The 15,600-nt window shown below is 40.3% G+C and overlaps 1 protein-coding gene across 1 annotated transcript in view; it reads right to left on the bottom strand.

The window, feature by feature from the left end:
- Positions 1 to 9,985: 9,985 nt before the first annotated feature.
- The window catches only part of IPO5 (importin 5), a 38,012-nt gene continuing 32,397 nt past the window's right edge, over positions 9,986 to 15,600 (bottom strand). The window contains exons 23-26 of the mRNA XM_088523312.1: positions 15,352 to 15,571; positions 13,754 to 13,982; positions 12,713 to 12,854; positions 9,986 to 10,740 (exon numbers count right to left, since the gene is read on the bottom strand). Coding sequence (XP_088379438.1) covers positions 10,654 to 10,740; positions 12,713 to 12,854; positions 13,754 to 13,982; positions 15,352 to 15,571 — 678 coding nt within the window. The 3' untranslated portion in view covers positions 9,986 to 10,653. The remainder of the gene's footprint in view (positions 10,741 to 12,712; positions 12,855 to 13,753; positions 13,983 to 15,351; positions 15,572 to 15,600) is intronic.

The raw sequence follows: 15,600 nt of genomic DNA, 5'->3' as shown, positions 1-15,600 counted from the left end.
GGTTTGTGGTCATTTTTTTTTTCACTGAAGCTTCTTCCTATTTACAGTAAGGCTCTGCAAGGTGTGTATGAACCACAGGCACTTCTGGTGGAGTACCTGTAAATTCACTTTTTCACCTGCCTTCTGATACCTTGCTTGCCCATCTGTGCTTCATCAAACTAACTGAGTGGGCTCAAAACCCAACTATGTGCATTGCATTCTATGGTCCGGTTTACACTAAGGTCAAACCAGAGCCTTAAATGGTCCTTCTGGCACTGAAATCTATGCCTCTTTTGTAAATTACATTAAAGATATGTTGAGTTCAAATATTTTCTGTTTCATTAAAGAGAGAAGCTGAAATGCTGCCTTAATAGAAATCTGTGATTTCAGCTACATATTTTGTCTAGTATTTTTTTTCATAAAACATTCCACGGATGTTTTCCCGGGAGCCTGAAATTTTGTTTCAAAGACCCTTTCAGCAAATACTTTTGTGCTGAAATTACCAGTGTGTCCTTTGTAAATGCAGTTTGGGGCTCAATCTTGCAAACCCGAGGCATTGGATTAGTCAGTTTTAGATGCTGTCATGTGTCTTTATGCTAACCCTTGTAAACTCCTGTATCTTTGATAGTTCAACTGCAAAAGTACGAGCAAGTTCTCCATGCAGAGAACTCTGGATTCAGATACACTGGAAAACACAGTGTGGATATCATGACCCTTAATGTAGATGGTGTTGCATTGCATTAATGCTGAAGAGAGAGAGATGATCTTGTCTAATGTGATATGCAAAAGCTCCCTTTATAGAAATTCTTGAGTGCTATGAACTTTTTTATGTCTCGTTTTATATCTGTTATATATATTTATGTAATATGCATACATACACATACATACACACGTCTGTATACATGCTTGTGACTGTAATATATTAGAGAGAGATGGATAAAAATAAATTGAAAAAGTCTCTAATGTAACAGGAAAACAAGAGATTTTTTTTGTATTACTTTAATGTCTTTTAATCGGTTCATATTGTTAGATTATGATATTAAGCGCTTTTTTATTTCAAACAGATCATGGTTTTTGTAGGGAAAAAGTCTAGGGAAAATACCTACACTATATTATCATTAAAACATTTCCTGGGAACTATTCTGTCTAAGCCTGACCTACTGGAGTGCAGTGAATTCAAGCCTGTTATCTGTTAGGCTCATGTTCATTTTGAAACCTGCTATTCAATAAAATAATACTATTTTTCTTTTGTTCTGATATATCTATTTTGAGATTAATGCAGTTATTGTTAGCTGTATATTTGTACTAAGATTATCACCGGTGAAATAGTTGTTAGATGAATTACACCCAAAGCTTTCGAGTTAAAAGGTTCACTTGAAATTAGTGAACAATTTGGATTCTTCAAAACTGTGTAGACTGCATCAGCTTATACTTGCTTCATGCTCTCGTGCTCCCTGTGGCACATCCAAGAAAAGACTTTTTTTTTTAAAATTCTTTTTTTTTAAATTACATTGATGTTTGGGAAGCATTCATTAATGGACAAAAATGTCAATTATTACAATGGAAGTAAAACATATAAAACAAGGAAGTTGAGTTAGCTACTTTTTTTTTTCAAATTACAGATATTAGAAATGTCAATGAATTTAAAACTAAGGAAAAATACGGAGACTGTAAAAAAATCAGTAATCCCCCAACTATTCATATCTGAGCTTCCTCTCCTACAATCCACTTTTACCTTTTCTCCATAATGAAGGGAAAAAGAACACTGGGCATTGGGAGAAATTAGTTTCCTTCTTTGTCAGCATTCCCATTAGAAGCAATGCATCATTTGATGAAGGAAGAGAAGCATCAACAGAAGGAGAAAATATTTGCAGTTGTTGAGGAGCAAATAAAAATAATAATACAGAAGAGCTACGCTCAGGTCTGTCATACATAGTACAATGTGTTTGATGGGAGTGAAAGCCAAGAATCTCCCACTGAATGTATCTTGAAAAAAATAGCCTCCACCAAACCACCACTTTAATCTTTCAGTGCTACTTTTAGGGAAGAAAAAAAACTATTATTTGAAATAAGTCCATAGGATTCCCATGAAAGCAGCAGCCCTCTTGGCATCCCCTCCCCAAACTGGTATTTTTGCTGTTACTTTTGGCAAGGCATCTCCTGGGTCCTTTCTAACTTCATATTGGGTGATAGGCAGTTTATTTTTCGAAGCGGGTAGTTCCAATAGACAACATAACCTTTTACACATTGCCTTTTTTTTTTTTTTTTTTTTACATTTTTTTTAATTTTTAGATTGTATAAGTCTGGCTGGAGGGAGCAACTGTACAAGCTGTCAAGACGAGCATCAGTTCAGTGTGCAATCTTGCTGCCTCAGAGTGCAGTCCCTGAAATCATGCAGTTCTCCTGGAGGCTCGACCAGAGGCCAGATAATTTATTTGTTTCTCATACGCTATCAGAGTGAAGAGAAGCAAATCTATCCACTTGGCCTTAATACAGTTGATGAAATTCCTCTTCAAAAGGGAATTGTGAAACTTTCTTTTCAAAAAGTGGAGGGTATTCAATAATTTACAGGAATAATATTTCACTGTGGATAGCTTAGCAAGATCTGCATAATTTATGTTTAATAATTCAAATAATCAAGCAGTTAGAGAGTTGAAAAGCATTTATTTTCCTGCTTTTATCTCCCATCCACTGCAATTATTTTTTTTTCCAGAATTAAAATTCCAGTGGATGAAGACACAAGAACATTTCTAAAAAGCAGAATTGAGAGAAATAGGAAGCATTCCCGTTTTACACATGACACAAATTTCTTCATAGTGTACCTTCTATTTTAGCCTACCTTCAAATTCAGGGGAAAAAAAAAAAAGAGTTTCCTTATGGATCTTTAGCTTTAGTCTACAATTTTTCTCCTATCAGTTCTTATCAGCCTGTCGATGATGAGTTGTAGATCCTCTTTTTCATATGTTAGCTAGTCTGTCCAAAGATCCTATTTCACCTGTTGTATGTCCATAGCAACTTGGACTTTTCCTGTTATTTTTAACTGTGAATGATGAAGCGTATCAGATTTTCTAGATTCTGATGCTGAAGGATGTCCAGGAAACAGTTTTTATTTGCAGATGAGGTGAGTCTTTCAGTTTTCTCAGACACAAGGTACAGGTGAAGATGGTATGATTTTTTCCCATGTCCAGTTTCCTCTCCTAATACATTCATACAAACATTTCCAGAATTCACTCAATGCTTCCACTTAGATAATTTTTCTTTGATATTTAAGAGGAAAACAAATCCCTAGCCTATTGCTATGAGCACTTGTTTTGTGTTTCCTCAGTTAGTAGGCTGCATACCATATATACACATACATGCTTTTTTGGTATGGCTTTAGTATGATAGTGTTCCATAGTCTTTCCTTTTGTTGTGCATTTTCCACCTCATAATTATTCCAAATATGATATTGCCTGTTTACTCTGGCAAATACGCACAGAAAGCTGTGATTTCTGAATTGTGAGTATTCTTTAGGATACGTTTGTCTTCTAAAAATCTTTTCATTTTCTGTGATAAGTATTTGTTATTTTCAGGAAAACAAGCAGAACAAAAGAAAAATAATGCTATTTATTAAATATTAGATTTTAAAGTGAACATGAGTTTAATAGATAACTGGATGAAGTTCACTGCACTCAAGTAGGGCAGTCTTAGGCAGTTCCCAGGAAATGTTTTAATGCGCCAGGATTTTTAATAAGAGTTATACTAAATTTATCCAGTTCTTCATGCGAAGATGCCTATGATCTCGTGCTTTTGAATTCTGAAATGCATTCTTTGATACTTCTAATTGCTTCATCGCTGTCTCTTTAGTTTGTTCCATCCACAGTCTCTCTGTAGTTGCTGGCGACACTGGCTACTGCATTTGTGGATGATGCTGTATCTCCCTCCGGCACGGGAGAGGAAATCTGAATCCCTGCTCCAGTGTCTCCTCCTAAAGAGACAGACCAGTAACAAAGGAGGTGCAGTTCTCATGAAACTACAGTATATTAAAATAGTTTAATCTTCTACTAGGGAAAGCCAGAGTGCCTTGCACATGCATTACACAAAAGATCAAAGTGCGGTGGAAAGTAAGTTATTTACTAAAAGTAAGCATTAAGATTTTCCAACCTGAAAAACCTTGAAAACAGTGCAGACAAAGAATAGAAAGTTGGAATATGCTTCATAGGATTAGCTATTTCTCCTTTGCTTTTTGAGTAGAATCCATGTGATGCTCAGCACTGTCAGGATGAGAAGGTATTTTTTTCTTTCAGTGGCCACAGAGCTAGTGCCTGCATGAATATTAGCAATGATGAGATATGTTTTATATAAAATATTCTTATTCTCGTTGGTCTTATACAACCTAAGTGAACAAGTCTGTCTCACGAAGCACTGCAACAACATTTAAAAGATAACCTATGTCTCAAGAGACTCTGATCTGTGTAAGCAAACTACGTGGATAAAAGGGAACAACAGGAATGGTGTCCTGAGGGTGGTGTAATGAAGTCTGGAAGGATGATGAATGTAAGTCTAATCAAAGAATTGTGTGTCTAATGGGAAATAGAGAAAAGGACTTTGAGGGAAAGGACACAAGAAACAGGGCAAATATAGGGTGATCCTTTTCCTCGCATATTCTCCCAGCTTCTGACCACCAGATTGATAGACTTCTTGAGCAAAATGCTTCACCAGGAGCACTATGTTCAATAACCTTTAATAATCCTATCCACAAGGAATTGCTCTGCTGCTTTTTTGGCTTCCAGGAATGTCCATCAGCAATGAGTTTTGTGCCTTAACGGCAGCGTGTGGAAAAGGACTTCCTGATGGTTTCACACGTCCTGTGAAATACTTTATTGGATTCCCATTTACTTTTGTATTAGGAGAAAAAGCAAACAGCTCCCTGTTCGTCTTTTCTTAAAAGAGAAAATCTTTTAAGTGTCCAAGTCTCACAATTGAGGCATGAAGCCAGATATTTCTTGCTATGAAGTTCATTTTTAAATTGTTTGAGTTTTCAGCACCCTTTTCATAAGTAAAAAATGTTGCCAGCTGCATTAAAAAAGGGAAAAGCAAGCTCAAAACACACCTCTGAAAACAAAGGATCGATTCCATGGGTCTGATAAGGGACACCAATTCCATCAGATCAAAAACGACAGACAAGATTATTGAAAAATGAGCCAGGACAAATCTGCTTCACTTATATTAGGACCTATAAAACTTTATTAAATGTTCACTTTAGGAAAAAAAAGTGGTGCAGTGGTCAACTACTTAAGCCTCTTTTTTTGTATTCAGCCATAAAACTGGTGAGAGGATAAGACTGATTCCCAGGAATCTGGTGTTTTGGTCTAGGCCATTTGGTATGACTTTTTTCAGGGTAAAAATATTCTGTGAAAAAGATTTTATTTAATAGGTATAGGGTCAAACAAGAGACTTAATCTTCTTGATTTTAGATCCATTTTCTTTCCCATTACCCATTTGCGTCTTTCAGTTTTAAATGCATTTTCTTATCTCTATCCTGCCTCCCAACCATGTCAGCCTTAAGCTTTTGTTCACTTTAAGGACAGGCGTCTGCACTTTTTGATGGTAATTTAGAGCCTCAGGAGCTCATCTGCCTCGTCCCAGTTCCTTTTCACTTGCTGCCAGAGATTGACAGGCAACCTAGAATGAAATTCATTTCCTCCTCCCCTATGGATGAGGAGATGTAGTGTCTGCCTTAACAGTGGCAAGGAGGGAGCTAATATAACCGTTTCATTCTACAGTGAGGCTGTTTTTATGGACCAACATATATTTGATTCAGACTTTTTGATGATGGGAGAAATGGGACTAGAGAGAAGACTCAGTTAAAATATTGCAGCACTCTGATTTTCTTCCGCTGTGGCTGCAGTAAGCAGTTCTTAGGACAAACTAGCTGCCCTCTACATGCAATTTGTCAGTAAATAAAAGTTACAGTTTTACATCTGTAGTACAAAGTGTTCTTATTTAGCAACTCCTAAGAAAAAAGTCTCTCCTTCAGACTTTTAGTATTGCCGTTCTATTCTGAATGGAAAGAATCCAGGGACTATTGAAAAGTAAAGAAGCTTCTCTAACCTGAACGCGTTCTATTTTAATGGCAATTGTATCATCTCCATCTACTGGCCACAAGCGGCTTTACTTGAAGCACTGAACTGGTGTAGCCTTTAAGCCATAGCTTAAGGGCCCATAGCCTTTAAGCTATGCTGTTGTTTTTTATCGATTTTGTCAATTTCTTTAAAACCTTTTTTCAGAAATGTCAACTCCTGAGCAGACAATTTTTGCATGATAATTTATATACAAGTAATTATCATGATAAATAACCACCCTAAACATGTCTCTCAATATTTTGTTATCCGCGGCTGTTTCATAATGCAACTGTGTGTGGTGAGTTAAGGGATTCAGCACCTCCATCTGTGCGCACAACACTGCTCCCCTCCTGTGTAGGAGTCTGAACTGTGACCTGTGGGGCTAGCATCAGCTAGGGGAAAACTGGCTCTTAATTACTGCTAGTTTTTGATGAGCCTGACTACGCTACACGTTTATTAGTGTTATGTGTTGTCTTTCCCCAGCTGTGCCCTTCTCCTCTGCACGAGGGCAGCCGAACGGTCCTGCAACACGGTGGTGCTTTGGTGTGGTGCTGGTGCCCTGCCAGAAAGCATGAAGCCCCTTACACGAAGTGCTGGGAGGCAGAAAATCACTCCTAATCCATCCATTCTGGCAGGATGGAGACCTGCAGCTTGGCATCTGTGACTGCACAACTTTAAGTCAAGTCATTGAGGCTTCCCTGGCTTCCCCAGCTGGCTGAGCAGCCAAGCTCAGAGGGTTGTGGTCAGTGGTTCAAAGTCTAGTTGGAGGGCTGTAGTGTCCCCCAGGGTCAATGGTGGGTCTGGTCTTGTTCCACGCACTCCCCGGTGGCCTGGATGGAGGGACAGAGGGACAGAATGTCCCCTCAGCAAGCGTGCAGGTGACACAGAACTAGCAGGAGTGGCTGAAGGTGCAGACAGCTATTTGTGTACCAACTTCGCCATAGGTATCTGATATCAGGGAAGATGAATCTCATACATCTTATGCCATACTGATTCCAGAGCTTTGAAGTCTCAGTAGATGCTAAACTGTCCTGAAAGATGTTCTTCTTGGAAGCAATGCAAATAATTTCGTGATGATCAAAAGAAGGGAATAGGATCTCTACTAGATAGAAGTTTACATCTTGTTTACTGCTTTCCTGGAGCTAAAAAAAAAAATGCCTTTCTTCAAATAAGGGACCTTCATGCCCCAAGCAAGTCACTGAACTTTATATAAGTAGCAAATAAATAAAATAAAGAGTGAATGACAACATAACAATGACAACATAACAAAGACTGATCTTGCTGCCCAAAGGTGATTAGCAAAATGCTTCAAACCAAGTGTTGAAAAAATACAGTGTGAGGAATACTTGACTTTTTTATTATTTTTAATAGCACCAGCATTGTATCTGGAAGATGCACCCTTATGGATCCCACTGAGGCAAAAATAAAGTTCTAACTGGAGAGCCTATGCAGATGCACGCCCAATACATACATGCAGACACACAGTCACGAGGAAAGTCACCTTCCTTAATTCTTTATTTCATCACGAAAACATCTAATGTGTTCATCAGCACACCTAATTCTCATGCATGTACTCCACACGAGGCTAAAAGATGTAGATATGTAGAGAACAGCCCACAACGTTTGGCACAGCAATACAGCTGATCTCTACTGCAGAGTCCAGCCCTTGCTCTCCGCAGGACTTGGACGTCTGCACAGGCGACGACAGAGCTGCACACGAAGCCTGGGATAAAACACGGAGCCAGCCCCATAGGTCATTTTCTTGCACAGGATCTCAGCTCATCTCTCTGCTCTACGAAGCCGGGCAGAGGTGAGTGGGCACCTACCTGCAGCAGCGCTCTTTGTAAGCACGCTGGCACTGCAAGCGCAGCGCGCGCAGCTCCGCGGCCAGAGCAACGCGAGCGGACGGGAGTTTAAACGGGAGCAGCCCTCGGCCGCTTTTGACAAGGACACTAAGGAGAGCCAATCACCACCTCATGGTTAAATAAGCTAATAAAACTAAAATACGGGATTGTTTTAGCGCCTGTGGGAGGATTCCAGGTTTTGTAACTGAATACGGCTTTTGAGCGCTTTTGCCAGGACACCCAGGGTAGGTGCTGACAAAGGAGATGGCTGCTGTTCCTTGCAGAACTCTTTACATTACAAGTGTTCTTATGATCCCTTAATGCAATGGCTAGATGTTTTGCATGATCTAGAGCCATAAATTGAAGAAAACTGTGTGGAAAACAGTCATCCTTCCGCAGCAGGAGTCACTAGCTCTGCACATAGAGCCCTTCAGCGCCCTTCCCAAGGACGGCCTCTCAGCTTTGCGGAGTTGTGGCTACCATTACTTGGGCACAAGATCTGCTGTTTGGGTATCAGTACTGCAGCATGGGGGAAGACTGTGAGTGCTTTAAAGCTTCAACAGCCTACTGCTCCCATAAGCATCAAGTAAGGGACTTGAGCAGCTAAAATCACTGATTCAGACAACTGAAATAGATGGAGACAGTGTCTAGAGTCTTTAAAAGTTTGTGTGATCAGAAAGGAATGCTACAGAAACTTTGGAATTAACCATGACAAGCTCAGAAAAGACAGCAAGGCACGAATCCAGGTACTCAGCAAAATGGACCTGTCCACTCTACTGACTAATTCAAAGCCCTTTTCCTGACAAAAGGATAGTTGGCAAGGTGGGAGCAAGTGTGCAAGGCTGCCCTCCCCGGGGCCTCCTGCTCCCGGCTGGTCTCCTTCACGGGGAGAGGAGAAGCCCAAGGTCTGCATGGGGGGCTGCAAAGCCCAGGCTGCTCGCTTGTGCTGGAGCCACTGCCGCCTCCCCAGAGATACCAAAGGGGATACTAGAAATAAAAGAACTTCAAAAACACAGGAAAGGGCAAGCAGAGAAAATAACCTATTATTGTAGTTGAGTATCTGTGCTTGAGGAGTTGACCTGACTTACTCATTCTCTCACAGTGCTGATATCTAATCCTTAGAAAATCATTTTGCACGAATTTCAAACTTGGGCACATTCAAGATAGCAAATGTTTAACCAAGCGAGAGCTGCAGCAATAGATGCTTTGTCTTGCAGATGAGTTCATCTGCCTCTAAACGGGTATTGTTATTACATATGATTAAGACATTTAGTTATGTTATCGGACATAGTTTTGCACTTTAATATAACTAATTTTCTTTTGTTTTAAACAGATTTTAAAAACACAGTTTCAATTATTTTGCAGTTGAAGAATTTGTGTGGAAAGTTCTGTTTTTTTCTTGTTATAAAGAAAAAAGAAAACCCTCTTTCAAAAAAAAAATCCTGTTTCAAGACTGTAATTGCCTGTGGTTTCAGTTCTTTAGTAAATTCTTCTTCAAAGTCAATGCTTACATTAACATCTTCAAAGTAATACCACTGTGAAAAAATTCACAGAAATTTGTGAGAAATCAGATACTTTGTTAAAAGGAGAAGTGTGTATTTCTAGTGTATTGCTGTTGAATGATCACAATCCTCCCACCCTATCCTCAAATACGCACTTATACCTGGAACAGTTTTGATTTTCTCACGTCAAGCTGTCAGTTATATCTGTTTTTTAACAAAACACATACTGCTATAATGTTATCTGGCGTTGCACACTTGCAGCTGGAGCAAGACTACATTAAGTTATGAAATGCAAACACATCAGAATATTATAAAGCAGTTCTAAGTCAAGATATGTAAATTCACTCTTGTAAGAGGAATGCCTTTGAATTTCAGTTGTACACACTTGGGTGAAAAGATTGTGAGAAAGTCAAGAAACAGAAATGCACAAAATCTGTAACAGACAACAACACACAAAGTTCCAAATAAAAAAATGAGGACTTGTCTAGTTTGTTACTTGCATCTTTTTACAAGAAGAAATTAAAAGAACCACACATCACTGAACTTCTACACAAGCTTCTTGTGTTTCAATGTCATTTATTGAGGAGTGAATGAGATACTGTCAGACATGCCAAAGAGACTTCACATTCAAGGGCTGGAAGCTGGACAGCTTTCCTCATTGAGTCACTGTACAAGTTGTTTTGGGGAATCTGAAAGTGCGATCAATGAGGTCTTCATGCTTGATGTTTTTGTCTTCAGTTATTCATCTTTTGATCTACTAACTTGCTGGGCAGAAGGACACTTTCTACCCTACAAAGATTCACACTCCAATTAATACAATTAACACTAGATGTAGAGGTTTTTTTTTAATCTGTTATAACATACATCTACTGCTGAATACAAGCTCTTAAAGCTGTTTCTTAATTTATTACGTCTAATGAGAAAAATTCAACTTGTTTCCCTTTCGCCATCATACGGATGGCTTATACCGTTAGAAAAATATTCTTCAGTGCTACTGTAGGGTCTACAGGAAACTTCTTCAGTGTTGTGGGATAGAAACCGATTTAAACACCCTTCTGAGAGAAGGGAGCACGCTTCTTCCTGCTGCCACTGCCTGGAGTGGGCAGAACAGCGGCCTCCGCGCACTCCAGCTCTGCTTTACTCAAGAAAGAAACAAAGAAACCTAAACAATAGGGTAAACGTTTATTTGGAGTTAGTTTTCTTGCAGATGATAATTAAGGCCCTTCAAGCAGAGTTCAGGAGCTCCTGTATGGCTGCCTGTTGGTCTGCATTGAGCTGTGATATGCATTCTGTCCACAGGCCTCCAGAGGTCTGGAAAACAAGCGAGAAGTCGTGTTTACGCAGGCTGACAAGCTTCTACAGCACATACTAAATCCCCAGGTTTGACAAAGCCCAGTAGGTTTTTACAAAGCCTAGTAGACCTAGGCTCATTTCCGAGAGAAGAGACTTAAGGCTTCAAGTTACACAAGACCCCACACAGGTTCAGTTAGAGATGCCCTAAAATGTTAAATGCAAGCAAGCTTTGGTTAGACTGAACCAAAGTAACTGAAGTTTCTCACAACTCTCCATAACCCTGTGGGTCAACTCGGAATAAATTTAACTCTTCATTCAGTGAGAAGAATGGTGAATTACCACCCAAAGAGACAAACGTGCACATAGCATTTATCTTGGGAAATGCAAAATCTATCCTACTCCTTCCCTCACACCACCTCATCTGGGTGACCACGGCCCTCTGCTGAGATGCTACCTTTTAAAGCCATCATCAAAGAGACTGGTTCTAATACTACCAAAATATACTGAAAAGTGAAAAGAATAAACAAATAAATAACACAAATTCTGTGTATGCAACAGAATTAGGGAATAATTGGCATCTTGCCTTAGAATGACAGTGATAGAAAAGTACTACACATACCTGGCTTTAAGTCATTCCACTGGCCTGTGTGATTGGTGTGTACCTCGAATCCATTCTAAAATATTGTTTGCTTTACTTAAATTTGATATATTCTCTCTTCAGCTTAATTATAATGCTTGTAACTCTTCTCACACTAATTTTTAAGGATAATTAAATCAATGAAAAAAGGCATCACAATTCTAATGAGAATTGCATAAACTTTTTAATGAGCTTAGGCATTTTGATGATCAATTGATAATGGAATACTGCAGAATTAAAGAATTCCAGTATTTAAACTGGAACTGCCTCTGAAATGCTGTTTCTGCTCCAGGAATACTTAAGGATGAAGAAAAGAGGAAGTTCATATTTAATTCCAGCTGCGGCCATGCTGTTACTCAGGAGAGATGCTGGCAGTGGAACAGCTTACTCAGATCACTGCAAAACAACAGTCTCTCCTTGTGTTCCGCTGCTTCTTCCCAGATTCCAGAAAACTGCTGGTGACTATGTATCCTCCCAAGTACCTTCCCTGATAGACTAACAGGGCTTCACTGAAGTCATATTATTTTGTGTGGAGAGATTTAAGACCAATTAGGAAAAGCTAAAATTCCATAAAAATAATAATAGACCTTTAAGATTGCCCCATAGCATGACAGTAAATTAACTAAGGCAAGAGTATCACTTTGGTCATCCACACATCCTCCCTGGCAAAAACAAGATCTTTTTCTCCATCTACAGCTCATCTGCAGACTTACATAGGGCCATTGTATTGGTCAAACGCAACTCTCTGAGCTTTTAAGATACTGAACAAAGATAAAAGCATAGATTAACAAATGGTTCATAACTAGATTTTAACTATAGAAAGAAACAGCAGCAAATTTCTATCTGTCAACCAGAATCTAAACCAGCCTCTTCTAAAAATGTTTTGCTTTGAGATTTTGCTTGGTTCTATTTCCTTTTATGCCTTTTCTTAAAGAGCTTTAACAATAATGTCATTTTGTACTAGACATAACACATCTTGCAGGCTGTCACTCTAATCCAAACGAATCATTTCCAAAAATAACGGATTTGTAGCACTCGAACTTGAGTTTTGGGGCAACATGCCAAGCCAAACGGACAGTGATTGAACGGCTGCTGCTTCAAACCCTATAAGCCAAACTCCAACCTTATCAATTCATCAGCTTTTGAGAAGTTTATCAAGAGAGACAGGCTTTATTCAAATTGAAATATCGCCAAGTTGCATCAGTAATTGTTCAATATGCATCCAAGCATCTGCAAGAGATAGACCATTCACCGAAGCATCCTTTTTTTAAAAAGGAAAAAAAGGCTCAGAAGTGCTGTAACAATTCAGCTACTTCCCGCAGTTCCCTCGGCAGCTGCTGAGCGTGTGTTTACCTGCACTTGGCGAACAACGTTAGCCAACCTCTTGGTGCAGGGGTCTTCATGCTTGATGGCTTCATGAATCTCACCATCCGCAATTATACCGAATATTCTGGGAAGATTGGAGTTGTTGGGCCCGAGGATAACTGGGTTGTTGCTGTTACAATCAGAACACATATTTCAAATAAACAATTGTTTAACCCAAACAAAGCAAGTATTTTACATGTAGACTGAGTGGGTTTTCAACATTTTATTCTCAAACTTGCTTATTTACATCCAAGTTTCATGGGCAACTTTCATCCATAAGTATCTGTAGCTTGCCTGCCTGCTGGAAGAGCATTTCCCTGGCCATTAATAGCTAGCCAGCCAAGTATTTTATCAGACTATACTTTACCTAAAAGAAATTCTGTACCTGTACGCAGAATTACCAAGTTCCACGCAGACAGAACTGTAAAGAGTGTGACAAAGACACCTTGCCTAAAACAACTGACTTTTCTCTCTCCCCACGGGCTGCAGGGGACAGGAGGTTGTGTTACTGGCTTTAGAGAGCACCCCTGCTTGCACAGTCCCACCAGCACACCGCTGACACCACGAGGAAACAGCTCTTTGCAGCCAGGTGCTGCAGCAGAGGAGTGCTGGCAACCAGGGACCCGGTGGGAAACGTCATCTCCCCGCAGTGCCGTCCCCTGCAGCCTGGCAGGGCCGGGAAGCTGCTGCCCGCTGCGCTCAGGGCACTGCCGGTACAAGCAACGCAAGCAGCGTCGCAAAAGGCTTCCTCAATTTTCCTTTCCAAGCTCCTGGCTGATCCTTTCCCACCACAAGCACAAAGCCACAGGTAAATTTTTGAAGCCGTCCAGGGTGAGAACAGCAGCTGCTTATAAACAGCAGTAACACTGTACACAGGTCAGTATTGCTGTGGCAAATTATCCCCTCTACAGCACATGCAGATTACCCTGAAAGTTCCTCAAATTTGGAAGATTAATGCATGGGAAAAGAAAACACCATCCTGCAAAGAGGCTTATTTTCTGCATTAATATGTGTTCTGCTTCACCTTACCTCTCAATTAAATCACACAGATAATTGAAAGCATGAACAGCCTCCTCTTTATCTTCATGAAGGGGAAGCCATGATAACCAGTGTGGCAGGACTTCCTCAACGTTTACACAGTCGGGCTTGAACTTCATGATCTTTCCTACAGCTGAAATGCAGTTCTCTGTGGCGTTCACATTCTCTTTGGTTTTGGCATCTGGGGACTGAATAACTCGCACCAGCAATGGAAGTGCCTCTAATTGCAAACAAGACAAAACGAGAATTTAATGTGCAACAAAGTTACATTAGCACCACAAACTGCACATGAAAACACTAATTCATTAACTGTCTTTAATAAACATAATTTGTTTTTTTTTTTTATAACCTAAGCACCAGAATTCCAGTAATCCATATGCCCCCAAATTTTGTAGCTTTTAGGTTTGAACAATCATCATATGAAACCCTAGTGGTTATCATATGAAACGCACAGATAGATACAGCTTTGCAAGGCAACACAAGAAAGTGTCTGCTACTGAAGTTTGGGTTTGCTTGATAAATACAGTGAAGAAAAACCCTTCATGTATCTCTCCATTGAAATTATGCAATCTGTAGTATAAAATACATTGTAATTTATAGTAAAAAAAAAAAAAAAAAACGTAGAAAGACATTAGCATTGTAACCTCACAAGGTCGATAAACATGGGTGATAAAAAGCAGGAATGTAGTAACTTTCACAAATTCAGACTGCAATACATGCCTGTGGTGTGTATGCCTGCTGTATATCCCTTACTTGTACACACGTTATATATAATGTACATACACAGACACATCCTGTTTGCACTAGGGAAGACTCATGGGAATCACTTCACCTGATCACCCCACCTGGTAGCTGTTTCTACTTTGACCATCTAAACCCTAAGAAAAACACCTGTTTTTTCTCTAGATTGAAAGCAATTTTTAAGGTCATGCAGGCAACCATACATACACACACACACACACACAGTTTTAATGAAGGTTAGCATCGTGCTTTTAGTTACTAGCATCCATGGTGATTTCAGAAGCACTCTAGAAGTGGGAAAAAATGAAATGGTTCCTGTAATCTTTTGTTAAAATATAATCTAAAATCCTAGGACTGTAAAACTTCTACAGCAGCAAAGCTGGAAGGTTCTGAAGTCGTACAGAAAGCACATTTTATAGTGAAGTGTGAGATCTCACCCCACTACATTCTGATGAGCAAGTAGCAGCTTTGCAGTTAAGTAGTACATAGCAACACATTTACTTTACTTAATTTGGTTTTTGAAGAGTTCAGCAGCTATGGAAAAACATGATTAAGCCAGAGTTGGAAACAGATAGTTTTATGGGGCCGGTAGGCACTACAGAACAGCACCAACGTGGGTCCCCGAGAACCACTTGCTCGCGCTGTGCATGGAGGGTGAAGGGAGCTGGGCCTCCCTGGGAAGCAGGTTCCTTCCCAGAGCTCTCCACACGTCCACACAAGCTGGGGCTGCTCGCACCGCCATTACGGAAGCGCCAGGTCCGGGCAGCCTACGTCATTGCCGACGAGCACGCGGCATCGCTCGCGACCAGAGCCCCGTCGGGAGGGTCCCTCGGCGCGCGCGCACGTACCTGTGCAGAAGGGGCGGTAGCTGTCGCCGCCAAACTGGGCCATGACTCCCACGCCGTAGGCGGCCGCCTGCCTCACCTCCGGGCTGGTGTCGCAGACCGACTGCAGCATGGGCCTCAGGAAGTACTCGGCGTATTTGAATGAGGAGGGACTGCAGTGCTCTACAATGTCATCAAAAATGCATAAGCCCCACTGCCTATCTGGCCACGGCCTATGTGGACACTGCATCAGAAACAGATAACATGTAAGCC

Source organism: Tinamus guttatus, unplaced genomic scaffold, assembly GCF_059628265.1.
Source record: "Tinamus guttatus ecotype Peru unplaced genomic scaffold, ASM5962826v1 Tinamus_guttatus_pri_ptg000180l, whole genome shotgun sequence".
Lineage (NCBI taxonomy): Eukaryota > Metazoa > Chordata > Aves > Tinamiformes > Tinamidae > Tinamus > Tinamus guttatus.
Note: the sequence above shows the minus strand (reverse complement) of the source record. Positions and strands in the feature narration are given on the sequence as shown.